At 37.5% G+C, this 27,655-nt stretch overlaps 4 protein-coding genes and 2 long non-coding RNA genes across 11 annotated transcripts in view; 2 read left to right on the top strand and 4 right to left on the bottom strand.

Moving 5' to 3' along the window:
* Positions 1–731, bottom strand: part of LOC124218795 (DNA mismatch repair protein MutL) — a 79,331-nt gene extending 78,600 nt beyond the window's left edge. For 2 of the 4 annotated variants that reach the window (XM_069135771.1, XM_069135775.1), the window contains exons 1-2: positions 362–450; positions 174–282 (exon numbers count right to left, since the gene is read on the bottom strand). In XM_069135771.1, the coding sequence (XP_068991872.1) occupies positions 174–267 (94 nt within the window). In that variant the 5' untranslated portion in view covers positions 268–282; positions 362–450. Of the gene's footprint in view, positions 1–173; positions 283–361; positions 451–518 lie in introns of those variants that run through there. The other 2 variants (XM_069135773.1, XM_069135774.1) reach the window with 2 other exon arrangements.
* Positions 732–1,433: 702 nt separating this feature from the next.
* Positions 1,434–3,147, bottom strand: LOC124218942 (uncharacterized). Its single transcript, XM_069138157.1, has 4 exons — positions 2,985–3,147; positions 2,684–2,848; positions 1,542–2,593; positions 1,434–1,450 (listed from the first exon to the last, which is right to left on the bottom strand). Exons 1-4 carry the CDS (start codon positions 3,116–3,118, stop codon positions 1,434–1,436), a joined length of 1,368 nt encoding a protein of 455 aa, XP_068994258.1. The 5' UTR covers positions 3,119–3,147.
* A 45-nt stretch (positions 3,148–3,192) lies between these two features.
* Positions 3,193–5,881, top strand: LOC124218893 (uncharacterized). Of its 3 annotated transcripts, XR_006883229.2 has the most exons (5): positions 3,193–3,320; positions 4,022–4,134; positions 4,313–4,525; positions 4,635–4,809; positions 4,893–5,880. It is a non-coding gene; the product is annotated as an uncharacterized lncRNA (long non-coding RNA). The 3 variants fall into 3 exon arrangements; XR_006883228.2 differs by lacking the exon at positions 3,193–3,320 and having other exon boundaries at positions 3,340–4,134; positions 4,871–5,881; XR_011177031.1 differs by lacking the exon at positions 3,193–3,320 and having other exon boundaries at positions 3,340–4,134.
* A 568-nt stretch (positions 5,882–6,449) lies between these two features.
* LOC124218916 (uncharacterized) lies at positions 6,450–7,348 on the top strand. The gene is made up of 2 exons (XR_006883240.2): positions 6,450–6,997; positions 7,105–7,348. It is a non-coding gene; the product is annotated as an uncharacterized lncRNA (long non-coding RNA).
* Positions 7,349–7,420: 72 nt separating this feature from the next.
* LOC124218788 (putative nuclease HARBI1) lies at positions 7,421–9,313 on the bottom strand. The gene is made up of 4 exons (XM_046625617.2): positions 8,617–9,313; positions 8,208–8,504; positions 7,878–8,086; positions 7,421–7,779 (listed from the first exon to the last, which is right to left on the bottom strand). Exons 1-4 carry the CDS (start codon positions 8,860–8,862, stop codon positions 7,485–7,487), a joined length of 1,047 nt encoding a protein of 348 aa, XP_046481573.1. The 5' UTR covers positions 8,863–9,313; the 3' UTR covers positions 7,421–7,484.
* Positions 9,314–11,504: 2,191 nt separating this feature from the next.
* On the bottom strand, positions 11,505–14,298 carry LOC124218761 (uncharacterized). Its single transcript, XM_046625561.2, has 4 exons — positions 13,606–14,298; positions 12,893–13,495; positions 12,478–12,759; positions 11,505–12,398 (listed from the first exon to the last, which is right to left on the bottom strand). Exons 1-3 carry the CDS (start codon positions 14,084–14,086, stop codon positions 12,509–12,511), a joined length of 1,335 nt encoding a protein of 444 aa, XP_046481517.1. The 5' UTR covers positions 14,087–14,298; the 3' UTR covers positions 11,505–12,398; positions 12,478–12,508.
* Positions 14,299–27,655: the final 13,357 nt, after the last annotated feature.

Below are 27,655 nucleotides of genomic sequence, written 5' to 3'. Positions count from 1 at the left end.
AAGTGCGATGAAAACATCGACAGACGATACTCCACCGAATTTATCATTTCTATCGCACGTCCCACGACGCACACCTTTTTTTTAGATATTACGAGGTAATACGTGAGTAACACAACGAACTTGATAATTACATGTACAGAGTGCAGTTAAGTATCAACTTTAAGTAGGCTTACCTTCTGTGCGGTTGCCAACATATTTGAGGACACCAGCATTTTGATATAAATTGGGGACGGCTGCAGCCATTCTCTGGAAACGTCGATAATCCATATAGGTCTTGAGATGCTTCAAAAATAAAAAATGTGTTGAATATTTTCCCTTATTTTATCCAAATTAGGTAAATCTATCACTTCACTCTTCGTACCTGGTTGATGTCACCTACAGTTACCTATGACAGCAATGGCTGGACTTGAACAGTATTGCCAATAGGGAGATTAGAGTATAGTAGTGTTACGTTCTGAGAGGAACGTTTCGAGTCGATTCTGATTCGCTGCGTGATTTAAATTATTTTCCTGACTTACGTAGTTGGTATATGTAAATCTCGGGAATCCGCTGATCAGCTCCTCAGATCTTCTCGTTCAATTCGGCTACAATTCTGAGAGTTTGTTAGGTAAGACCACGGGTTAAGACTCGTGCCAACCATCACTACGCGTGATTGAAATAATTATTTATAACAAAACTTGGGTTAACTACACATTTATTAACAATCTCCTTCTAGTTCTCAATGGTACCCAGGTAGCATCTCATGCGCCGTCAGATCATGCAAGATCTTGATCGGCAGCGCCATGCGGCAGAATAATGCATGATTGCTGTATGGCGACGCAAAACAAGCGAGCAAACAGCAAAGCTGTATGGGACTGTCAAACAGAGCTTGCTGCAGCATTCATGCGACGTCTGCCGCAATTATGTTCTCCGTACTTCGCAAGCTTCCCGCACGTGCGCGCAGGATGCTTATACCCTATATATTACATACAATAACAGCGGGAACCGGGGAAGCTTGGGCTTCCCAGGAAAACGTGTAAATATATTCGCTGTGAGCCTCGCTCGTACCGCCACCTAGCGGTTTCAAAAGCTAAATAGCCGGCGTGTTAATTTACATTAGAGGCATGCTGATAAATATCCAAATCAGCAAAATATTATCAAATAAGTGATATTTCCATTGTAACAGTGAAGTGAAAAGTTGAAAATAACAACGAGTTGAAACTCCAGTAGTATGTAGCAATATAATATTAATAAATACACAATGAAAACCACTACCTTTTACGAATAAAGGTTTTTATTATTCTACTTGATAGTTTTTGTTTTATTAGAAAAAATTGGTGGCTGTAAATTTACTAAGACGCAGATAACATGAATAATATTATCGATGCAAAAGAACAAATGTTCTGGAATTTTATACAAAATTTGATATGTTTTAAGTCGTTGCATAATTCTTTCTACATGAATTTGAACTCTTGCGATGTTGTAAGTCAGATCTGTTTCTTCTTTCGAAAATTCAGATTTTTTTTCCAAAAATGGTGGCATAATAAGAAATACTCGTTTACCACTTGCATCAATGATAGATCTGATTTCAGGAAAACCTTTATCTGCTAAAATCACATCACCATCTTCCAATGAATCTACCAAATTCGATTCAATAGTTAATTGGGAATCACCTTTTCTACCGCCAGCAACTTTCGATTTGAAACAGATGAACCCAGATGGTGTGATTCCAATCAGTACTTTTGCTGTAAAACCTTTCTTATAATGAAAATAACAGTAAATACGGGCGTCAACACTTGACGGAACATTTATCTTGAATTCAGTGCAGTCTATGATAACCCGAGTATTAGAGTACTGAGGTTTAAAACATTCCGGCATAGTTTTCTGTACGGCAGCTCTACTTGGCCAAAACACTAAATTTGCAATTGACGAATTCAAATATTGTAAAGTTGAAAAGAATCTCTTGGAGATAGTTGACCGATGTAAACCAAAGAAAATTGCTATGGCTGAAAATGTCAGTCCAGTTTTTATTTTCACTAAAAAAATTAAAAGCCTCTGTTCTCTTGTTATTGTAGATCTTTCCGATGGGTTTTCGGTTTTAGATATTAAAAAATTAAAGTTCTGGAAGTTCACTCCAGCAATATCTAATAAATCTTCATCGGTCTTAATAGATGGAAAACCACAGAAACTACGCTGTTTCCTATTTTGTTTAACTACAGCCTCGTTAAAACCAACCGACTTATCTACTCTATCTGTTAACGATGTGCCGCATTGTACCTCTTCATCTTTCATTTTTTTCCTATTCACAATAGTTTTGAGAGTGGCAATTTCCGGTATTTCAGTTTGAACTTCAGCATCGCAGTAGTTAGTCATGTAAATATATCTGTTACAAGTGAAAGTTTTTGTTTGTTCGATACCAGCAGAACTTACAAAATCTACTTGACACTCTTGATCACTTTTTAAAATTACTTCGGCACTGCTTATATCCATAGGTTCACGTCCACTATTATTGACAACATTGTTGGGGTCGTTATTAACTTGATTTCCAGTATCACAATTCACTCCGATGTTATGCTTGTGAAGAGTATTTCTACGGTTCATGAGTCGATTGTACCTATAATTAATAGATACATAGGTTATTATATAAATATCGATGTATATATTATTTATTTTATAATTATTTTTTTACTTCTCATACATTTACCTGCTCAAAACAGCTCTTTCATTTACTTGCTTTGCATGATAAACTGGAGGGAATAGAGTTGGCGCGTAGCTTGGACTCGCAGGATCATCTGATTTTTTCTTGCCAATGAAATGAGCATTACATATTACATGATGAGTTTTTGGACTCCACTTTGAACCGTCAGGACTGTAAAAAAAAATAATACTTATGTATTTATATAGTGTTTCATGAAGATAGCATAACAGTTCACCTATTGATATAGTTGGCTTGATTTTAAAAATATAGAAAACTAAGGCATCGAAAGTAAAGTTATGTTACTTACTTTTTTCTTTTCACAGCAGCAATCCATTTTTGCCTTTGAACTATTTTATGTGATGCAGTTGGAAACTTGTAAAATATACAATTACTAGTTTTACCGTTATTTTTGCAGTTAACAACACAAGTGTAATTCCACATACCGTCTATTGTTTCTCATACAAAATGCTATCACAACACACGCTGGCTCAACTCACTACTCGCCACCTCGCGCGCTGCGATCGTTTCGCAGCTCTCCTCCAAGCGGCGGCTCACAGCGAATAGTCGACGATATTTTATTAGCCGTAAGACATACACGTGCTGGAAGGAAAACATAAAGAAATACATTACCTCATTTCACAGGGTAAGTGTTGTTTCAAATTATCTTTCAAAATTAATGCACATATGGAGACCTGTATGTCGTCTACAAATGTTGTCATATAATACAATATTACCTATATTAGCTCACTTTTTAAGCTAAATTTTTGGCCATTGCTATTACTTTTACGTACAAAAGTGATATTTCGTCTAATTTAAAGTCACGTAATTCTCAGAGATTCGTATTTGTTGCCTCTACTATAACTATATGCAATATTATTAATAATTTCTGTAGCTTGTCTATATACATGCTTGAATCATGATTAGGCTGAAACGAAACCCCTTTAGTCAACTCATACAAAGGCAACGGCGTAATCGTTTGAATGACTAGAATAGCGAGGCATGCCGATGCTAATCCTTATTTACGTTGCAATATCGTCAATAATGATAGTTCTGAGGAAATATCTTTGAATAATGGAAACGTTGTAGCATCTATTTTACCAAATGACAGTCCTCCTTACGAACCGCAAAGTTCAGTTACGTGGAATAACTTAGCTCGCGAGGCAAAAGATAATTCTTCCGAATATGGGTGTTCAAATTCAGATGCTATCTATGAAGACGATAGTAGCAGTCAGTCTATGGGTGAAGAAGGCAGTACTCGATTAAAAAATTGCTTTCGAACACAGTTAGCTGATTGTTTTATTGAGAATAACATGGACAATGTTCAGGCGAACTCAATACTTACAGTTCTCAGATCACATTGCTGTTTGGCTTCTCGTCCAGAAGATGTAAGAATATTGATTGGGACTTGCAATCGTCGCGTTGAATTGATTGATGTTGAACCCGGAAAATATTGGCATGTAAGTTTTGTTGCTGGAATTTTAAAAGAACTTTCCAAACACACATATGCCATACCTAATATCTTAGAAATCGATGTTAGTACTGGTGGAGCTGCTGGCGCAAAAGACTGTTCAACTCAGTATTGGCCTATCCAGTTCTGCATAATAAATATTCCTGATAGCTCTATACTTATCGCAGGTGTCTATTATGGGAAGGGTAAGCCGAAAGATCCGAACAATTTCTTTAAAATGTTCACAAATGAAGTCCAAGAGGTTTTCGCCAGCGGTGGTATCCACTTCAAGAATCATTTAGTAAAAATAAAGTTCAGATGCTTCATAGCTGATGCTCTGGATTGATTCCTTGGAAGTATTCCAAGAGTTTCAAGAAGATCCTGAAAGACAACGATTTCTAGTAGGCATTGTAGTTTTATCATAGCACCCGATAGTGTATTTTTTCTCGGGTGGTAACTAATTTCAGTGACGTTTATTGCAAGTTTAAAAACGAGTGATATGGATTTCAGAGACACTATCTTATTAACGTTGGTGGTGTCACAGCTAGAGATGCTCTCAACCAATTTCTGAAGGAAGCCATGACGGATAGCCTGACACAAAAATTCTCTTGGACTGGAAAGTCTGTTTCAGATAAAGAGAATCTCCGACAGTTATTTAATACCTGTATCGGAAAGGTATTTTTTGGTGTGTATGACTAAGATTATCGTTATTGACTAATAATACGTTACCCTATATTCAATGCAAGGTTTCGATGATTGTTTGCGCAGATCCCTTACGTGAGTGTCGAACAATACCACAGCCACATGATTGTACAGAATTTGCGAGACTGATGCAAGAGGCAATTCGGGGCGCACAAAAAAGATTGCGGGATGCAAAATGACGGGCCAATCGATCTGTCCATGTGGAGGGTCGCAGACAAAAATGTATGACTGAAATGGCTCATCGTTACAAGGTTGAACACCCAGGACAATGACACTGCGGTATAAGAGACCCACAATTTGCCTATTAAAGATCCTACGCGTATTCAAACATACGTACCTACGTACTTTGTTTGACTAAGAAATATTTTAGTACACATAGCTGTGATGTTAGTTTTTATGTTTATGCTGAAGCATAGTATTTATAATTGGTACTGCAGCTGTGATATCCACAAGTGATATGTAACTATATGTTTTCCAATGAAACATTATACCTATATCAACAAATGTGGCGGGTTTGTACTAACATAGCTATAAAATAGCTGACATTTAGATACTGTAGACGCTTTTGGTATCTGGTATAAATTTTAGTCTTCTAACATTTATATAAAGTATTAATTTTTATTTTTTAATTTCAAATACTTTATTATTATCTACTATTCTACTCATTTGATATCAGTTTATCAATACTATTATAAACTGTAGTTAATAATTTTATGCTACAACGTATAAAAAAGTAACTAAAGACATATTTATATTAATAACTGTACAACGGTAGAAGAGACCCTCTCTTCTAGTCTTGTTGCAGACATAGATTTGTAAGTCAGTGTTTTTCTTGTTCGTTTTTGCTCGCGAGTAACTGTAACACTTTTATAACTAATTATCTTTAAGTAAAAGTAAAATATATGCAAACTTATATTATACCTATAGATGTATATGGGTGTAATATATCATATATTTTACTATAGCCGCATATTAATAATATAAAATATAAATATTATTATAATTATATAGTATAACGATTATAGTCAACGAATGACCTGCCATGTTCTGTGATTTTGAACATTATATTTGAAATAAATGAGAAAATCTCACAACATATAGTTTTTTTTTTTTTTTGCCAATGAGAACCTGTGCATTCTGCTCTTCGTGAATACCGACAGACCCTTCGAGAATCATGCATGATCTGCAGCAAGCTTCTGTCGAAAGCACACATGCGCATGTCATCCTACAATTGCGGAAACAGGCAGATAGTGGTCTGCCGCCAGAGCCATGCACGCGCCACGTGACGACCATAACGTGAACTTGCGACAGAATGCTACCTGGGTAGGTTTACAATTGTGGTACCAACTGATGTTAATCACTATCGCAATCACAAACTGTTAATGAGTCTCGGAGGTTCTGAATTACTTATAATGTGATTTGATTCTAGGATTTCGGTGAGGTTCTGATCTGTTGTCTATGATGTCTGAAGTTCTTCTGTACTTTTCTGTTCTCTGAAAGGGTTGACTTGGAGGGAAAGTAGGAGGAGTTCAAAAGGAGTCGCGGTTTCTCGCGGGTCTCGGATGATTGGCTAAGGATGATCAAATAATTGGGGGTAAGGTTTTTGATTAGTACATGAGATCTCGGTGGGGGATTAGCGCGAGGTGGTTGGTTTAGGGAAGCAAGCGGCGAAGCGCTAATTGGTCTTATCGTCATTAAAATGAAGGCGCTATCCTGAATTCTGAGAATAAGGCCCGTATTCATAGTCAGGTCTCAAGGCGGTGCTTAAGACCGTCTTGGTGAAGATCGTCTTATTCGTTCAAGACCGTCTTGAGATGCTATGTATTCATAGTCGGAAAACAAGACGGTCTTCGTCAAGAATTTGGTCTCAAGCGCTAGCTTATTTCATTCAAGACCGTCTTGACGAAGACTGAGCTTGAGACGGTCTTATTCGACGTTCGGTTATGTTCGGAATATTTCCGATGTATCCCCCAATAAGATGCTCGGATTTTATTTCTCAGCCTGTGCAAGATATTCGTATAGGCATGCAGCTCTTGAGTATTTTTATAGTTTATGAACACAACAACGTTAGCGCCACGTAGTGGAACTAAAAAACGGGAACAAATCGCGTACAATTTTTTGTAGTGGGTGTATAGCTATAAAACGAAGAAGAAGAAAAAGAATTTTATATTGTATGTTTATGTGTATATAATTTTTATATACACATATTTTAACCTATATCATTATGTAAATCTCTATACCGGTTATTGATAAATAAATTGTATTGATATGTTAAAAGGAATCCCGGTGCAGACTTGCAAAAAAATGCGCGTGAAAGGGACAACCTTTGATCTTCAAAGTTCAAAAGAGCAACTTTAGTTCTATTTACTGGCTGTATTTATAATGTATTGAATATTTTTACGTAGACAAATTTTCATAAGTATTATCGTAACTATAAGACTGACGCTTAGTACAATTACGTACATATCAGTATTTTCATGAGTAAGTGAGGGGTTTAAAAATAAAATGAGAACCAATGATAAGTTATGAGTAAAATATGTATTCTAATGTTAACTGTTTGTACAGATTAAATTCAATTTTATTAAATATTTGGAGTATTTTCATTCTAAAATCAATTAGTCTTTACAATTAAATTAACTTGATATACATATATTTTGATTAAATGAATAACCGTTCGATTAGAGCTTCGCGTATTGCAAAACCCTCTCCAGGCTGCCAATGCGGTGCTTGAGGTGGCAATTCATCCGCTTCTTCTTCCTCGATGCGATTATCTTCCGGAAGAGCATTATCCAATGTTAGTGATAAATTGTGTAGTACGGCACAAGCTACAACAATTGTGGTAGAGCACAACAATTTGGTTCCCAAACCTCGGGATAGGCAAGGAAAACGTCGCTTCCAAACTCCAAATGTTCTTTCAACAATTTGCCTTGTTCTGCTTTGTACGTTGTTATACCTATCAAGATACCGACTTGGTTAATTCACACATGTATACTTTGTCAATTTTATGACTACTTATCGAAATCTAAAGTAATGCGATAATCTTTATCTTACCTTTGTTGAGCATCTGTAATTGGATTTGCCAGTGGAGTCAGCAGAAATGGCAAGCACGGATAGCCGGCATCTCCAACCAGGGTTCCAGTAAGTTGTCTCTCATGATACCGCATGTAAATTCGTGAATTTTGGAATATTCGACTGTCATGGTTACTTCCAGGCCATTCCGGAACCACATCCAAGAATTCCATATTGGGTCCGACAACTGCCTGTGGTATCATTTAAATTAAAAGTACCGATTTTCATAGAATAGTATTGTTTATTTGTATCCTAGATAAAATTAATTGCAACTTATGGTATTTGTAAACGGTTATCACCAACGCGACATACCTGTACATTGAGGGAAAAATATCCCTTACGATTCCTATAAACCTCCTGCAGGTCTGCAAATTTCGTATGACATAATCGAATGTGAGTGCAGTCGATAGCGCCATCAACGCCAGGTAAACCGATACCCTCCCTGCGTGCACCAAGTTGTCTGAATAGATCTCTGTTTGCGATCATAGCAGCTTCCGTACTAGGAAATTTGATAATTGCGTGAATCAATGATGCAATTTGAGCCGATACTCTGTGTATTATCTTCGATACTGTAGACTGCGATATAGTCATCAGATCTCCGTTGACGAGCTGTACAGTACAAAATGTATTAGCAATCATTTATTCCATGATCACAGGAAGCAATGAAATCACTTTATATTTTCAGTAGAATGTCAGGAATTATAATCACAATGATCCTTACTTGAAAGCTAGCGGTAGCGTAAAATCGTAGACATATTAATAATTGCATGACAGGTGGAATTGGTAGACCACGATTATTGGCACTGACTAAGGCAGCTTCAATTCTAGGTAGTATTCCGTACATAATACCATCCTTTGAAAATCGGAATCGCCGTTTGAACTCCTGCTCGGAATAAAACTCGAACGGGTTTTGACCATCTGATTTATCTCTTCGGAGCTCGCTGTACTTCACCCTCGTCTTCGTCATTCGGCCCAACGTTGACCATTGCAACCACCTCAATCATATTATTCATTTCTTCGATCTGATCGTAGAAATTAAACATATCTTGCATATTCGCCATGTCAATAGAATTTCACTATTCACTTCACTTCACAAATTTTTCAAAGCGAATGCTCTCATAACCTCTATTTCAATTGCAAGTTTCCGTTGCTACCCTTTTACAGTAAATAATCCCGTCCCAGCTGCACTTTCCCAAACATTCCTTCACAATCTATTCCTGTTAATTTATATTGTTCGAATATAATATTTTCCAAACAATTCGTAATTATCAATTTCGTACGCATCAGAACAATTGAGTAATATTTAGGCAACAAGCATTTGCTTAAGTGCAGTCCGAACTCGACTTGATCAAGATACGTAAATAAGACTGCGTTAATTGACTATGAAACGTTGCGTGCTCAAGACTATGCTTATTTCAAATAAGACTGGACTATGCAACCTTGTAAGCACGCTTCAAATAAGACCGACTTGATGAAGACCGTCTTATTTGCCGCGTCTCAAGACCGTCTTGTTTGACGTCTATGGAACCAAACGCCATCTTAAGGCCTCGTATAAGACCGTCTTATTCGAGTCCGGTCTTAAGCACTGACTATGAATACCGGCCTAAGGGTTTCTTTCTCTGTGAGCTATCCATGATTTCTCTTCCCACGTTTCCGGTGTTTAGTCTAGTCGATTATCTTAACTATTGCAGGTGTTTATTACTTTGGGTTATTGCGGTTGAGATCGTGAATCAAAGATTTTATTTGAAAGCTAATGTTGAAAAGTATAACGGTTAAATGGGAAAAAATATATATACCATATATATCATGAACTTGACTGATGAAATAACGGTTAATCTCGCGTATGAGAACTATCGATATAAGAATTTGGACGTTACGATGGTAAATATGTGTGTTGGTATTAATCTACGACTATTGGTAAGAGTACGTAAGGCTCTCTTATGGTAACTGCACGCTGGTCAGGTAGGGCGCAGAGAGGGTGCCGCCGTGGATACCGGCTGGCACGTAACAGTACCACGATCAGGCAGGTGTCGCAGAAAAACCAAAACGGATAAGGAAGTTAGTAAAGTTTTTACCCACCAAGCAGCGTGGCGGTCACGGTTTTACTGTGTAATGCCAGGCTCTTCAAATTAATACTAAATTTTTTTCAGTTTTTTATCACCATCTCGTCCACTGTTACAGTATCCTTAAATTACACAACACCGAACCATTACCAGGTAGCATTTCATGTAGCATCCGATTATGCAAGACCGTGTTCGGCAGCACTTTGCGGCAGAATTATGCATTGTTGATGCATGTTTCGACAGAACAGATGATCTTACAGATAAATCATACGGGTCTGTCCAGCCCCCTGACACACGCTGCTAAAAGTGGTTCGCAAAATGTCCGTCGATTCTGCCGCTAATTTCCACCACCAGTGACGCTAGTAGTTACCTGACGAGCTTGCGCGCGGTCAGTGAGGGCAGCGAGCGTGTCAGAAGTCTACTAGCGCCACGTAGAGGAACTAAAAAACGGGGACAAGACGCGTACAATTTTTTAGTATACGAGCACTCTTGAGTGTCAGGGGACTGGGTCTGTCGAATGTCACTCGCTACAATATATGTATATATGTATACAGGGGTGGTTTTTTTAAAAAAAATTTTTGTTTCTTACGTAATTTCGAAAAAGTTAGTTTTGAGCCTCAAACGAAGCCTCGTGAAACCGGAGCACGGTGGCTTAATTCTAAAAGGTGACGCATCCGGTTTGAATTTTTCCCATTTGATTAACACAGGATGAGGGCTATGCAAACACTCTGATCGGGATATCTCGGAAACTATCCAAGTTACGGGGCCGTTCTTTTTTTTCATTTTGTAGGTAATAAAATTTTCTATAACAAAGTTATACGCCCTTTTACCACTAAAATCGCCGTTTTGCCGAAGGGTAACAAGCATCTTTATTCATTTATTCGATGAACTTAACTTTGAACGTTCGTATCGACTACAAGATGAATATTTAGCTGGATAGTAGTATCAACCTTTTTTATATATATATATATATATATTAGGCTGATTAAAAAAAAATGGCTCATTTTTTTTTTCGAAATCCCCACATAAAAACTTCCGAGAAGGTGTGAAAAGACGCCTGTAAAAAGCAGAGCTCTTAATATTATTATTTAGAGGTCGCGCATCGGGAATTTCTATTTCCCATTTAAATAACACAGGAAGAAATTTTTTTAAATTTTGCAATTTCGTATTTTTGCAACGGCTCATTGAATCAGCGGACCAAAGCATATTCTTGTAGGAAATTTGACGCTCTACAAAAAAGGTCCTTACAAAGTTTTCGATAGACACACTCCTTCAAAAGTTATTCGAGGTCAAAGTTGAACTTACAAAAAAATTCAATGTTTTTTTTTTTTCGATGATACTATGAATCTTTTCTCATTATTTTGTTATAAAGAAGATAGATTTCGGAACAAATACATTTTTAAATAGTCAAGTGCATCAGTTATGGATTCTCCATGATAACATGTTTATTATTTAACATCGCATTTTTGTAAGGTAACTTTATATTGACTCGATGGGAAAATTAATGATTGAAAAAGCCCAATTATAGTCAGATATATTTATTGTGTTATATTCTATAACTTTTACATTTAGATTTCTCGTCTATAATATTCTCAAATAAAGACTATTTCAAGGTTGTTTTATTACAATCTGGGAAACTACGACGATGTTCTTGGACGACTTGCAATAGATACTGTAATTGTTCTTCGTTCTTGGTTAAACAGTTGTTGTAATCCTCAATCAGAGCAATACCTCGTTCTGCTGAGTCATTAACTACAGAAAGTCTTCTAAAAAAATCTAAATTATCTCTATAACTTTCATTATTAGACCATAATGATACGTCGACTTCAAGAAAATCGTATGATAAATCGAAGGCTTCAAAAAGCATGAGTGAATTTTTCGAGACGAATTCACTTAAATCTTTATCAAAAAATGATTCCAATTCGATTCCTTTAGCAACGTATCGTTTTTCTCGAATAATTTTACTCTCCTTATTATTAATAATTGCTTCACACATTTTTTTTTTTATTTCATTTGAGACATTGTTGTCAAACAATGCCAGTGCTGCTAGTTCTTCATTCATGTACCATAGATGATCACTAAATTTTTTTAATGCTTTTTGTACGACTGATGATTGAATTTCCTCGCAAAGAAGTAACTTTTTCAACAATTGCAAATCATTATTCGGTGCTTCGATTGCCAACGAACAAGTAAACCATACTTTAATGTAGATTAAAATAATAAAAATACATATTTGACGCAAACTATTAATTTCTCGTTTAGAAAGAGAAAATTGGTCTCTGAACATGAAAATTTTCAAGCTGTAAATGGCCTTATTCATCCATCGAGCATGATGCATCGTTCCTGGACATTTGAAACTTATTTCATTTTCTGGAAGACCATCAAGAAAAATCAATGATAACTCGAGAAGTTCTTTGTAATCATTCCTTGGCTGAGTAACCTGTTTAAAAAAATTTTTTAATTAAAATCTTTAAACACGAATTCCCAACTATTTCAAATATAAATTATAAGAAATATACCGTTAAGAAATTATCGATGAGATTAATTATTTCAAGTCTCTGTATTCAAGGCATTTGCAACAAATTCATCTTTCATGCCAATTTGATACTTTAAATGATCGGCTTTGCTCCACCAATTTTTAAATCGCCCAAAAATAGGTACACTGGGACCAGAAGTTGTGGGCCAAAACACCTCAAAAACTCCTTTCAAAATAATTTCGAAAATGTGGTGGCGACAAGGTAACCAAATTAGTTTCCGGTTCAATTTTCTTTCAATCAAAGCGGCTGTGCCATTTAGTATTCCTGTAAATAATGTATGAATATGTAAATTAAAGATAGTGCCAATTATTAAGAGAAACATAAGTGAGAAAATAGTATTAATTAGTAGGTATTAACTAGATTTTCAATTATTTAAAGATAACGAAACAAACCATACCAGTATTCACTGCTGGAGTGTCAAAGCACATAGCCTTAATGTAAGGAGTAACTTTCCAGTCTTCCAATGTATTTAATATAGCTACAGCATGATTTTCTGCAGTTCCGTCAAATATTTTTGGTACACCGAGGAGTTGATTGACGTTCGAAGTAGATAATATTATTGCAATTCTATCTACAGATTCAGAACCGGTCAAATCAGTTAAAATTTTACCATCCCAATGTACAGTATAGCGATCTTCAGTTTTAAACTTTTCTTTCAAGTGCTCTGCGATAGCTTGTCTAAATCTAAGACGGGCTCGCCGGATAGTACTGTAGCTTAAATTTAATGTTTCAATATCTATTCCAATACTTTGGTAAGCAGGAGCTAAGATAAAAGTAGCATTTCGACTAGTAACATTTGCTCGATCGAGGGCAGATACAAGTTCAGGAGTCATTATATCAATTTTAGGAGGAGGATTTGGCTGACTAGATGGAGGTTCAAAGTCAGAAAACATTTCTGATTGTTGACTTCCAGATGTCGTTCCTGTACCAATTGTCGATTGGAACCGTGAAATAATACTACCATCCTGAACTGGACTACTAGTTGTAGGCTGATTAATACCTATTATCAAATATATATGATTAACAGCTAATACTTAAGAAACAAATGCAATCCTATTTGAGATAAAATATGAAATAATTGTTTTCTAAAAAAATAAAATAAATAATAACCATCAACATCAATATCCATGGCAACTTGATGAATTTCTTCATTTGAAGCACTTGTGTCAATAAATCCATAACGTTTGTTAGATCGTTGAGATTCCAAAAATAGTTTTTTTGTATCATCAAGTTTTTGCTTCGGATCTAAACGAGCAATATCAAATAATTTTACAAACTTTTCTTTTAACATTGTCTCTTTTTTTTTCTGCGTAGTAGATTTTTTTCGATATCGACTTTTCTTGAGTTTCAACCATTCATTAAATAATTGTAAAACTTTCTGCACAGCATGAGAATTTTTGCAAGTTGGAAGTCCAGCTTGTAACCATTTTTCTTCAACTTTTTTTATTGTACCTGAAGCACTTTTTTTTAATGTTAGTTTGTGTATACAATGCTGATATAAGAACGCTGATAAAACCTCTCCGTTTGTTGGTAATTTTCGTCCAACAAGATTTTCTTTGATATCACCAATTAAGTATTTTTTATTTTCCATTATAGTCAATGAAATGATAAACAACAAAACAATAAACTTAGAGAGCAAAATAATAAATAGTAATATCTGAAGTTCGATTGAAAAGAGAGTTAGAAACAATGTGGCACAGTAACGAGGAAAATCAAAACATGTGTCTTTTAGGTTATGTCGGTAAACAAGTGAACTCCATTTCTGAATGAGCTACTGTAAGTAATTTTTTTTTAATAAAGCAACTTCAGTTCATTCGTTTGAAAAAAAGCGCCTAAACCAAAGGTTTTGTGCCGAAAGACGAATCTACTTATAAGTAAAGTTAAAAAAATCTCCGAATAGCAAAAATACATCAGGAAATATTATTACTAGCAAAATATTGAGAAAAGATTCATAGTATCATCGAAAAAAAAAAAACATTGAATTTTTTTGTAAGTTCAACTTTGACCTCGAATAACTTTTGAAGGAGTGTGTCTATCGAAAACTTTGTAAGGACCTTTTTTGTAGAGCGTCAAATTTCCTACAAGAATATGCTTTGGTCCGCTGATTCAATGAGCCGTTGCAAAAATACGAAATTGCAAAATTTAAAAAAATTTCTTCCTGTGTTATTTGAATGGGAAATAGAAATTCCCGATGCGCGACCTCTAAATAATAATATTAAGAGCTCTGCTTTTTACAGGCGTCTTTTCACACCTTCTCGGAAGTTTTTATGTGGGGATTTCGAAAAAAAAAAATTAGCCATTTTTTTTGAATCAGCCTAATATATATATATATATATATATGTGTGTGTGTGAATTATATTTGTGTGCCAAATTTGGCAGCAAACGGCGGGGAACACGCGACTGATGCATGTTTTCACTTCCCATATGAACTGATTATTATATACATCACCTCATAATATTTTATGCGGTAAGTACAGTTTTGTAGTTATATTTTGTGAGTTCAGATGCGTTTGTTATGGAGATCCGACTGCTTTCATACATCCATGTAGATACTTGTATCCTTATTTTTCCATTGGTAAGCCTTAGGTTATATTTTTCTGCCGATATTATTCTTCCCACGCACTTTATAAGAACATATGTGTTACGGCCGATTTGAATATCACGTCTATTTGTCCACCTTAATTTCGTTTGGCGTTGCAAGCGGTGTAGGACCTTTGCCGCTCCGCGAACTAGACCCTGTTTTTGTATTCAAGTGTTGTTAGCCAATAAAAGCACCTTTAATGTCAAAAAAGTGTTGAGAACATCACTGTGCCAACAGAAATCACTCCCCTCCCAATCTGCGGATACGCGTCCGATAGTTTAACCTAACGAGAGCGGTTATTCCTGGCTGAAATCTTCAGCAGGCGGCCGCGCGTACAATATATATTCATTTGGATTTATGATTTACGGAAATTTTTGACCGTACTATCAATAGTCTATTAACAGTTATGCTATCAATAGTCTTATATTATTGAATTCCTTCATATCATCTGTGTAATTTGGATATTTTTTTTCATTTATTATTTCGAAGTGCTTCAAGATGACCGATAGGGTCTAGTCTGGAATTATTTTAGTGCTCAAATTAGATTGTGCGATCAATCTGGTGTCCACCTCTTGGGCATTTTTCAGGATCTACAACTGCCTATACCCTCTGAAGTCTTTGTGAACATTCTTTTCACCCACTCTACTTATCCACGCGCATCTACGCAGTGAAAGTGATCAGCTGGCGTTTCAAGCAGGTGGCGGCCCCTGGCTCGCTCATCCTCGATACTTCGACAACTTGTACTTCGAAAACTTCGTTTGCATCAACTCGAGTCGAACGAATACCTTCGAACTGCGGCTATTAACAGATATTGGTCTCAGTTGGAGTTGGAAAGCGATAGGAGAGGCAGGCTACTCCTCTCCTGACTCCCTGTTTTGATCTCCGCAAGGTTTGTCCTGTCTTGTTGATTGTTGTAAATCCTCTGGTTTCTTCCCTTCCAGTTTGTTTGTTTCGGCGCTCTGCTTTTCCTTCTCTTTCTTCTCTTTCCTGTCGTTATGCCTGATAAGTTATCAACACCGGTCTCGAAAAGAGGCAGGGATCTCTCTGACGAGGCCCCTGGCGATTCTAATTTCCCTCTGAACAAAATTACAGGGGCTGATCAACTGACCCCCTGGGTGCCCTCATTGAGGGTCCACAGTAATAGGTACATACAGAGTGACCTCTCGCTATACCTGTTGCAGGTTTATGATAAAAACGGGTGAAGTGCGGGCAAGATTCATGCTATAAGTTTTGCCAAGTTGCTAAAGAATAATAGACTCCTTAAGGGTATTTCTATTATCAAGGCGTCAGGCACCAACCGTTATAACCTTTTTTTTGACAATGTTGAGGACGCAGATTTTTTCGTTGGGCAAGGAACTGCAACATGTAATCCGGCTTGAGGAGCTTATGTTTCCGATGGCTGCATCTACAAAATAGGTCTAATTAAAGGTGTAGACCCTTCTCTCTCTGAGGAGGAGATTCGGGAGACCATCACCGTACTAGGTCAATCCAGTTCTGAAGTCTCACACATCGAGAGAATCCCGTGGGTATTTCGCTCCTCGGATGGAAGTCTTGAACAGGAGAACTTGACGCCCGTTAAATGTTTTTTTCACAGCTCGGCTCTCCCGGACAACGTTGCCATATATTTCAACACCAGGGACATATGTGCCGAAATTGTCTTCGATTTGGTCACGTACAATCGCAATGTCAGGGCAAGACTAAATGCAATAACTGTGGCGGATTGCACCACGAATCATCCTGCCAGAAGCCAAGTTCAACTTATAACTTTTACTGTACAAACTACCAGGGCAATCATAAAGCGTCAGATAGGGACTGCCCGGTTTATTGCAAGGAAAAGGAACTCATTCGAGCCAAGTTTTCTGTAGAAGCGGCAGCTTCCAAGGCCAATCGTCCCTTCACCGTTCAGATTCCCTCATTGAACAGAAACGATTTTCCGCCGTTATCCCCCGCCAAGAATAACGACTCTTGGTGTATGCCATCTACATCCTCACCGGCAATTACTTCCTATATCAATCGGAGCTCCAGACTAACGACGTCTAACTTCTCTGGACAGGCTACCTCCCTTCCGATCTCAGACTCTCACCTATCAGATCCTACTCTCTTCTTGGGTAATACAGATTACTCGACTACTTTGATCTCGGATTTTGATAGTGAGGGCCTAGACTCCTCAATGGATGTAGAGCATTACCTGGATACTCCCCGAACCCCACCCTCTTCATCGGAATCTGACATGAGAATGATGGATTGGGTGAGGACTGAAATCCGGAAATCTCTTACGGACTTCACAAAATTTTTGTGCAACCGCATAGCCCAAGAATTCTCCAACTCCGACAAGATCATTGCAAACATCAAAGCTTCGGAGGAGCTATATAGACGGCAACGCTACCAATAATATGGTCTATTCCTCAAATATATTCCAATGGAACTGTCGTAGTATTTTCAGTAAATGGAACGAGTTTGAAGGCCTTGGCAATAGATATGACGATATATGTTTGACAGAGACTTGGCTGACTTCGAATCAGCTTTTACATCACTGACGCTTCAACACGGTCAGGAGGGACAGGCCAGCCACCACCCCCGGGGGGAGGGGGGGCCGTGGCCTTCCTGATCTTAAGAAACCTTTTCTTCCATAGAATTGACCATCTCCCCCTTTCGAATAAGTTGGAGTTGCAACCTTCATATTCTCAATGCTTACCGCCCTCCGAACAAATTTCTTGACCGTCTCGAGTGGAGGGAGTTCTTTCAGGCTTCATTCCAATACGACAGCCTATTCATCCACGGAGACTTTAATGCACACCATGCCCTTTAAGGCAGTCAACTTTTGAATCAAGACGGCAGATTTCTTTCCGAGGCATTTCAAGAAAGTCATCTATTCTCACTTAACAATGGATCAGCTACCAAAATTCATGTAGATTCAAACAGACAGAGCGTGCCCGAACTAACTTTTGTTTCAACTTCGCTTTTGTTGGGTACTTCGTGGTCTACCCTTGATGACCCCCCTACGCAGCGATCACTACCCAATTCTAATCAGGCTGGGGGAAGTAAATTTCCATAGGCTGCAGAACAAGCAAAGGCTTTCACTTGACCAGGTAAACTGGGTTCTTTTCAATAACACCTTGAAATCTAATCTTCCTGCCATTCTCAAAGAGGCTGAGATCAATCGTAAGTACAACTCATTCCTCGAGATACTGTATGACTCCCTCCTTACAGCAGGTGGTAAAATCCCGGACATTTCCTGAAACAAAGGCACCCCCCCTGCCGCCCCATGGTGGAGCCAGGAATGTACCAGCAAGGTTGTCGCCAGAAGGGCGGCAGCCAAACGGTTCCGGGACAACCCCTTCGAATTTAACTGGGAAGACTACATTAAACTTGAAAAAGAGGTGAAGAACTTCCTCAGGCAGGCCAAGCGCAACAGCTTCAAAGAATTTTGCTCCTCAATCTGCCCCCGAACGAGTATCGATAGAGTTTGGTCATCAATTAAAAGCTTCAAAAAAAGGTTCCATTTACCCAATTCGGTGGACTCCTACTCCCCCAATAATCCTGTCATAGTGCCTGCTTTTGGAAAGATTGCTGTCCCATATGTCGTTGAAGAACCCGTTTTTGCCATGCTGGGTAAATCTGGCCCAATTCTAGACTGTGATATCACTAGAGAAGAACTTGAATCGTCCACATGGGTCTCTAAGAGCAAATCCTTGCCGGGGATAGATCTCATTGCTAACGAGGTTCTGAAACGTCTTCTGCCTGAAGGTCTGGAGTTTTTACCCGACTTGTACAAGTCAATTTTAACATCGCACAAGTTTCCTTCAGAGTGGTCACTTTATGTTGTTTGCTTTATTCCAAAGCCAGGCTCTAAGGGATTGTGACCAATATCCCTTTTCTCCGTCCTTCTTAAAACCATGGAGCGTATAATCAATTTCAGGCTTCATTGGTGGATCGAAAACCAGTTGGCCTTGCTAAAATGGTTTTTTGATTTTAGGAAAACCAAATCGGTGATGGACAATGTGGCTGTCCTTACAATGGACATCAATATAGCCTTTCTCCGCAAGGAATTCCTCATCGGAGTCTTTATGGATATAGAGGAGGCCTTCGACAATGTCGTTCCTAAAATCCTAATTCAAGACCTTGTTGCACTTGGCTTTCCGGCCGAATAATTGTCTTCATCTGGAAATTTCGTTTCGTTTAGAGTAATCCACGGGAGAGTCCTGGGGGCCAGTTTAGGTATCAGAACCACCAGCCTCGGACTTCCCCAGGGGTCCATCCTGAGCCCCCTTCTCTTTAATGTCTATTTAAGATCCATCACTCAATTTACAGGTCCTAACACTAAGACTCTTACTTATGCCGACGATGTAGTAATCTATTCATCCCATGGAACCCTACAAACTTCCCTTGATGAGGTGTCTGCCTCTTTGAGCTCCCTCTCTATCGAGCTTCTTAATAGGGGTTTGTCAGTCAGTACTAGTAAGACACAATTATGCCTTTTCACTAAAAGGTCTCTTGGGATTAGCCCGATCCAGATCCAATTTAACGGCACACCGATTTATAACCTCCCCAATGTGAGATTCTTGGGGATCTACTTGGACAGGAATCTGCTATGGAAAGTCCATATACAACCGGCTCAAGGCCTTTAAGGCAGTTGCAGTACTAAAATCTACCTCCAGCCTCATCTGGGGCGGATATCCTACCACTTTGCTTTTTGTTTACAAGGGTTACGTCAGGGCCATCCTTGATTGGGGCTCCCAATTTTTTGGGGATGCAGCTAGATCCCACCTCTCTAGAGTGGACCTTATCCAGTCACTTTCGCTAAAAGTTTGTATCGGTTGTTTAAGAACCACATGGGTTAATAAGGAACTTTCTATACAGAACTTGCTCTGATCAACGAAATATGATTATCCCCAAAGCTGCAACTAATTAAAGACATTATCGAAAGGCGTGGCCGGGGCTCGGGTGCCATTGATTTTTAAGGTCTGGACTTGTATCCGAACGTTGGCATCCTGGATTATGTCCTCTTAGATTTCCCATTGCTTCGGACTGGATTATTTTGCTATTTTTTCCGATTCAAATATTAACACAGAAATAGGGTTTATTGTAAGGAAGGATTCTTCCCATACTGTAAAGCTGAGATCCATTTGCGGTACGAGGTTTCCTAATTATTCACAATTCTTCACAGACAGTTCCAACAGCTCCGTCCCTTCGACTGTCTCTGCTTCGGTGATTCCACTAAGCGATAGGGAGCCAGCCTGCTTTGGACTGTACTGTAATTCATCCATTTTTTCAGCGGAAGCGCTCGGTATTCTCAAGGCCGTCAAGCTAATAATCAAAATGAGAGTTTACAGATCCTTAATCCTCACCGACTCCCTTAGCGTCCTCACGACCCTGGCGCTTCCACTGACCTACAACAGGGTGAATTCTATTTTAATCTCGATGAAATAGAAGGTATTCAACCTTCGCAAGCTGGGCTATCAATGTTTTCTTATCTGGACCCCAGCGCATGTTGGAATCCCAGATAACGAGTTCGCAGACCTTACCGCTCGCTCCACCGGAGACCCTTTTCTGGCGCTTAACAACCGAGTATTTTGGTCCGATCTAAGGCACTTATCAAGAAGCTTTTCCTTAACTTTAAGTCAGTCTAGTATCCTCGAATCAGGCCGCCTTAAAGGAATCACCTATTGCTCTTTAGCGGCCAAATTCACAGGCCGCCCTTGGTTTGCTAATTTGTCCCTCAGCAGAAAAGAATTGCTCTTATCAATCGGATTAAATCTAATCATACCAATTCCAACGAGCACCTAGCTAGGATGAGCTTGGTCGCTCCATAGGTTTGTACGTGTGGTCACCCTGTTCCATTGGGTAACCACTTTTTTTCGGAGTGCCCATATTTTAGCCACCCCCGAGTCAAACTTAAGTACTTTTTTCTAAAGCATAAAATACAAGAGGCACCGATTTGCAAGAAATATTCCTTAAGGAGCCTACCCATGTTATTACGGTCCTGGCAGATTTTATAATCCGGAATAACCTTAATTTATGAACATGACCCAGTGAACACATGACCTCCATATGACGTCATAGATAGGTCACATAGAGATCATCGACTTTTTACATAGATATGACATAAAAATGACTTTATTGATGACTCTGATATGATGTCATGTAGTATGACATCATTATGACATAGTGCTGACATAAAATTTGACTTTTATATGACGTCACGATTGTGACTTAAATATTACGTAAATATTATGTCTTATCCCTATCATATGTGTGACGTCACATCAAAGTCATAAATTTATATATTATTTACGTAAGAAATAAATCATACAATTACATAAATTACAAGTCATATTCTGACGTCAAAAGGATATCATAATACCGTCATATTCTTACGTAAGAAACAACTCATACTTTTACGTAAAATTGATGTACGATGAACGTCATACCCCAGCATCAGCTTCCGGTCATTCTTTTACATACGAGTGACATAATACTAATGTCACGACGGTATAAAAAAAAACGATCAACGATACTTTTCTATTTATGTTCTATGTTGTATCATGTATTGATTTAATAATTCATAAGTGGAATTTCATATGACATTTCTTAATTTTTACTTTTATATTTAGTGTCCAAATTTAACTTACCGCAAATTCTCTTTAAATGCAAACATTAAATATATTTTTAACATTGAAAATATTAGGATATTGTCATAAATAAAATATATAAACTAATTTCAAAATTAATTATTATATTGTAATAGAGGTACAGTAACAAAATAATCACTATTTATAAATGAAAAATGTAAACATTTTGACTTTACAAGTTCTGTTGTAACAGATATATTATTATAAGCATTCTTAAATACTTTTTATCACTATGACATCAGAGTTATGTCATCGAGACGTCACGTAAGTTATAATCATGTCAGCCAGACGTCACAATTTTGTAAGCAACTTTACATCACTATTTTACCTCAAATTTAAGTCATCTTGACGTCAGCTAAATAACAAGTACGTCAGCTGGACGTCATATTTTTGTAAGTTTCCGGTACTGACTTTACTTCTCTATGACATCAGAGTTATGTCATTTTGACGTCAGTTAAGTCATAATGATGTCAATTGGAGGTCATATTTACGTCATTTATCTTACGTAAGAATCTTACGTCAGGAAGTGGGAAATTATGAGTCATATGTGACTCATATATGACTCACATCTTACGTAAATCATGACGTGACATGACGTCATTCTGACATCAGTTTGACATAATTGTGTTCACTGGGCGAGTATTTATTTTGGAACACCAATACATTAACTGTCTCTGTTTCAGTGTTTTCTTTATTGTGTTTTTTCCTGTCGTGCTGTCATATATATCCTTCTTGCCTGAAGCCTTGGAAACGTAACAGGAAACATCCCAGAAGGGGACAGAGAAGAAGGAAGCAAAAAAAAAATAAATAAATAAATAATAAAAAAAATTTTTTTTTAATATATCATTGAATTACTGTAAAGTAAGATATAATAAAGAATATAAATTAAAGCAAGAATAAGTGCAACTCAATATAAAAGAATCAAACATAGTTCTTCAAATTCCTGGGATATCCCAGGAATGAGGTAAGAGTACGTTGGCACTTCCTTTTCGGGGGCACAGCCATTAAGAAGAAGAAGAAGATTTATTATTACATATAATCCTCCACAAATCCGATCCTGGCGAAGCATGCATGAATCATGCATGTTCTGCAGTATGGCAGGTAGTTGTTGGAAGGTATTCGCAAGTCTTCCTACAATGCGGAAACAGACAGATAGTTGTCTGCCGGCAGGGTCATGTATGCGCGCATGTGACGGTCACATCACGAACTTGCGACAGAATGCTACTTGGAATTGTAATTCAATAATGTACGCGGATTGATAAATAGAAATTCACGCTTGTAACATAGTCTATATTACCGCTGCTCTTTAAAGCGAAAACCGTTAAAGTCAAACTTGGCAACGCTGCTCAAGCGCTAAGCGTGATCTCCGAGCGTGTTTCTTCGAGAGCTAGTCGTATCTCGCCCTCTGCTATGATTAGTCTTGCATACCTATCTACAGTGTGTCCATGACGAAAGTGCGCAACTTATGCACGTGCATCAAGTCGTTTGAATTTTATTGGCTGACAGTTACCGCCTGATTGAGCAGTCGACGCAATACCAATCGCAACTGTCAGAAAATGTCCCTAGGAGCCCCAAACTACCATAGACATATGGGCCGTGTTCGAAAATTGACTGACAGTACTGTCAGCAATCTTTTATGTCTTTTGCGCTGCCGAGTTCATGGACAGCTCTGTCTCTGTCCTAGGGAATTTTTAGTACTGGCAGTCAATACCTCCGTGAAGTTGGCCCCCCGAAGTTGTTATTTTTAAATCTAATTAATGCAGTTCGTTTGAGAATCGTTTGAGAGGGTTTGAGAGTAAAGAAAAATCGTTTGAGAGTTAATAGTTTTTCCGGAAAATTGATTTTAATTTTGGGTGTGAAGTTGGCCCCCATATTATCTATCTCCTCAAAAAATGGACTTAGACGTTTAATTTTTTTTTTAATCTTTTGAGAATCGTTTGAACGGATTTGAGAGTAGAAAAAAACTGTTAGAGAGTTAATGTTTTAATTGATATTAAATAATTATTCAATGTGCGATTTCCCTAAGGATTAGAGCACTTCCGGTGTGCACATTGTGTGTGCGCACTGTATATACGCTACATGTCTGCGCAGTGCGTCTAAAATCAGCTGTAGCGACTGAGATTGACGAAGAAATACGAGTTTCGAGGATGCGGATTATCGTAAATTGAACGGGTACGAGATGGACATGGAGACGAAGCTGAGCAATTTTCTCTCAATAACACCAATGGTAAGAGAAGAATTGGATGAAACTATTGGAAAAAGACACGAGCGTCGAAAACGGGAAACTTGACGAAATCTTTTTAACGCAGTGCAACAGAAAGTGAAATCTTTTATAGAACGCCAAAATTGATATTTACTTGCAGATACTCACGACCAGCCTCCAGCTGATTTTAGATACACTGCGCATGTACACCGCGCATATCCATTGCGCAGGCCGGAAGTGCTCGGAAACTAGGGGAAATTATGGGGAAATCAATCACTCAATAATTATGGAGTATCAATTAAAACATTAAATCTCTAACAGTTTTTTTCTACTCTCAAATCCTCTCAAACGATTCTCAAAAGATTAAAAAAAAAATTAAACGTCTAAATCCATTTTTTGAGGAGATAGAAAATATGGGGGCCAACTTCACACCCAAAATTAAAATTCATTTTCCGGAAAAACTATTAACTCTCAAACGATTTTTCTTTACTCTCAAACCCTCTCAAACGATTCTCAAACGAATTGCATTAATTAGATTTAAAAATAATAACTTCGGGGGGCCAACTTCATGGAGGTGCAGTCAATTTACGAACATGGCTATAGAGATAGACTGCGCGGTCCGTGCACCGAGGTAAAGTCCTAATTGAAAAGAAAAAGCAGCAGCAGGAATCCGACCTCTCTGCTGCACGGCCGAAAGAGTGGGGAGCAGCCGCCAGGCGGGGAAGCAATGAGGCAAGCTAGGAGGTATTGGCAGGGAGCGGAGTATATGGTGGGGATAACCGAATCGATTACAGCGCTCATAGTGGACAAAATTTCGTCAAATCATGCTTTTATTGTAAATAAACACGTGAAAATTGAATATAAAAATGGTTCATAATGGTTGTTGTGTTGTTAATTGCTAAAATACAGGCAGAAATAGTCAGTGCAAATTTTACACACTTCAAAGAGCTAGTTGGAAAGTAGAGCAATGAAAAAAGTGGATAAACGCAATTAAGAGAATAAAGTAAGTAATGTATAACCTATTTCTGTACCATGCTCACTCAGACTAGAGTGTGTTTCACTCTACAAGTAATAAGTATTTTGTAAATATAAATACATTTAAAAAAAATATATATACACTTATATATATAAGTCCTGAAAACTGCCCGGAATGTATATATATATTTTTATATAAGCTTAAATAAATTTTTTATAAAAAAAAAAAAAAATTTCATATAAGTTTGAATAAAAAAATATAAATATATATGCAATAATAAATTAAGTAAAAATGTAAGTTCCATTTCTAATATAAAAATATTTTTGTAGTGTTGATGGATCACCGTGGACTCCAAAACCAACAGATACCATCTGTAGTGACCATTTTATCGAGGGTCAAAAGTCAGAAGCTGAGGTAAACCCAAGCTACATCCCAACAATATTTCCTTCCGTTTATAGAAAACCAAAAATCAATGAAAGATCATCAACAAGCAGGTACTAAGTTTGAGCTAATGAATTGCCATTAAAATTCTAATAATAAATAACATTGACTTAGTTAATACATGTCTTTATAATTTGTTTGCAGGCATACACGTCTTTTATACCGAAGGAAAGCTAAAAACTATATTACAGTTCCGACAAGCACAACTGGTACTAAAGTGACTTCACAAAGTAAGGATATTGCAATGGATTCTATGATTGGTATTGTTATGGATCGAAATGAACAGGTTGACAAGGATTGCCAAGTGGATTTTGTCCCCAACTCAAATGAAGCCGGAAAAACGTTTATTTGTAACGAGTATATGTACGTAGGTGCTGATAAATGTGATGCAGAGATTCAAACTGAAATAATTGATGTGAAAAGTCGAATAATTGCTAATCGGAAGAAGTACAAGGACAAAGAATGTAATACTCCATTGAAAGATGTTGTTACCCGATCAACTGAAACATCAGAAACATTTTTTCTTGGGTTTCAATTTCAAAAGATGAGCAGCCAATCGACTTGGCTGGTGTCACTTTCAATAATTTTAAATTTTTCTTGAAAAGAACAAATCCTTCGCATAAATTTACCGTTGGAAAAGAAGACAGACTATTAATTTTCTTAATGAAAATTAAGACTGGATTAACATTTTCTGCTTTAGGTGTTTTATTTAGTATTCATAGGACAACAGTTTCTAGAATTTTCCACTCGACTTTACAGGCTTTAGCAGCAGCAACAGCAAATTTAGTTTTTTGGCCGAGGATTGATGCTATCAAAGCAACAATGCCAAAATGTTTTTTCCGAAGTACTCGAATACAAGAGTAATCATCGATTGTACAGAATTCGAAATAGAAATTCCGTCAATGGTTTATAATCGAGTTTATTGTTATTCTCATTATAAAAGACTTTTAAGTCGAATTTGCAAAATTCAAAATGGCGGATCCAATATGGCCGACCGATATCACAAAATTTCGTTGGATTTGAGTAAAACTTCGTATACTCATGTTTTCGAGATTGCTGATCATAAATCTGAAGTCAAATTTGCAAAATTCAAAATGGCGGATCCAATATGGCCGACTGATATCACAAAATGTCATTAGATTTGAGTAAAACCTCTCGTACTTATGTTTTCCAGGTTTTAGAAAACGAATTTCATGTTGACATTTTAAATTCCTGAGTCAAAATGGTTTCTCAAAGTTACACTTAATATATCCAGGTTTTACTTGTTGGTTTGTCATGAATAGTAACAAAAAAAAGACTACAAAGCATGGCTTAGTGAAATATGAGACATGTATTTCAAACATTTTTATGTATTTCAAACTGTACAAGTCATTGTCAATATATTGTAACAACGGGGAAAAAGGACAAAAGGATTGAGAGAATCAAAGGTTTCTCCGTGCGAATTAAGCGAACGCCGAGTCAAAGAAGTCTCACAAAACGAGGAATATTAAAGAAAGAAAGTGGTTGTATTTAGTCACGAAGTTCTCTTTTTAAAGTCTAGAGACTGACTGTTTTTACAATAATATTTGTTGACGCAGCAACCCTATTCATTTTATGACATATGAAAGCTTACAGCTTAAGATGACTACTAAATCATTAGAAAGACGATAACACGGGTGATTGATGATTTCACCCTTTATAACAATATACTAAAATACCTACATCTAAACTATTTGCATTCATCGTCATCCTCTACGACGTCCACAGAACTATCAGAACAAATCCAATGAAATTTTGTGATATCGGTTGGCCATATTGGATCCGTCATTTTGAATTTTGCAAATTCGACTTCATATTCGTGATCAGCGATCTCGAAAACGTGTGGACGCAAAATTTCGTCACAATCACAACATTGGTGTACTTTTGCTGACTTTTTCGGCAATTCAGCCCACTGTGCTACTGTGGGAACTCGGCCGTGCCGGGCCGTGCGGACCAATATGAAGGAATATGAAACATTTTTTCAAAAATTACGAAACTAAACACTATTCTGCATATACTCAAACTTCAAACTACACAGGATCTCTTGGGATCACAACTTTTTCGCTAGTTTTCGATCAAGATGTTCAAACATCGATGCAAGTTGCAGGGGATTTTTCGTCTCTAGGTTTCGGACATGCAATTATCGAGGAAATAGGTAGTCAATGTATAAATATATTCTACGTACCTCTAGGAACACCCTCCATGTCGCACATAACAAACAACACTTTAATAAAAATTTACCGGCACTTTCAATACAGCGTTTCTTTTGAGCAGCCTCAGGTCGCAATGGTTACTGTCGCAACGGTGCA

Source organism: Neodiprion pinetum, chromosome 1 (genome assembly GCF_021155775.2).
Source record: "Neodiprion pinetum isolate iyNeoPine1 chromosome 1, iyNeoPine1.2, whole genome shotgun sequence".
Taxonomy (NCBI): Eukaryota; Metazoa; Arthropoda; class Insecta; order Hymenoptera; family Diprionidae; genus Neodiprion; species Neodiprion pinetum.
Note: the sequence above shows the minus strand (reverse complement) of the source record. Positions and strands in the feature narration are given on the sequence as shown.

Coding starts and splice junctions, on each gene's coding strand:
- LOC124218761 (XM_046625561.2), bottom strand. CDS start 14,086: ATGGAAAATAAAAAATACTTAATTGGTGATATCAAAGAAAATCTTGTT. Junction 13,496..13,605: donor CATGGATATTGATGTTGATG/GTTATTATTTAT, acceptor ATTTGATAATAG/GTATTAATCAGCCTACAACT. Junction 12,760..12,892: donor CACTCCAGCAGTGAATACTG/GTATGGTTTGTT, acceptor CATTATTTACAG/GAATACTAAATGGCACAGCC.
- LOC124218942 (XM_069138157.1), bottom strand. CDS start 3,118: ATGTGGAATTACACTTGTGTTGTTAACTGCAAAAATAACGGTAAAACT. Junction 2,849..2,984: donor GCTGCTGTGAAAAGAAAAAA/GTAAGTAACATA, acceptor TTTTTTTTACAG/TCCTGACGGTTCAAAGTGGA. Junction 2,594..2,683: donor GAAAGAGCTGTTTTGAGCAG/GTAAATGTATGA, acceptor TATTAATTATAG/GTACAATCGACTCATGAACC.
- LOC124218788 (XM_046625617.2), bottom strand. CDS start 8,862: ATGACGAAGACGAGGGTGAAGTACAGCGAGCTCCGAAGAGATAAATCA. Junction 8,505..8,616: donor ACGCTACCGCTAGCTTTCAA/GTAAGGATCATT, acceptor TGTACTGTACAG/CTCGTCAACGGAGATCTGAT. Junction 8,087..8,207: donor ATTTTTCCCTCAATGTACAG/GTATGTCGCGTT, acceptor ATGATACCACAG/GCAGTTGTCGGACCCAATAT.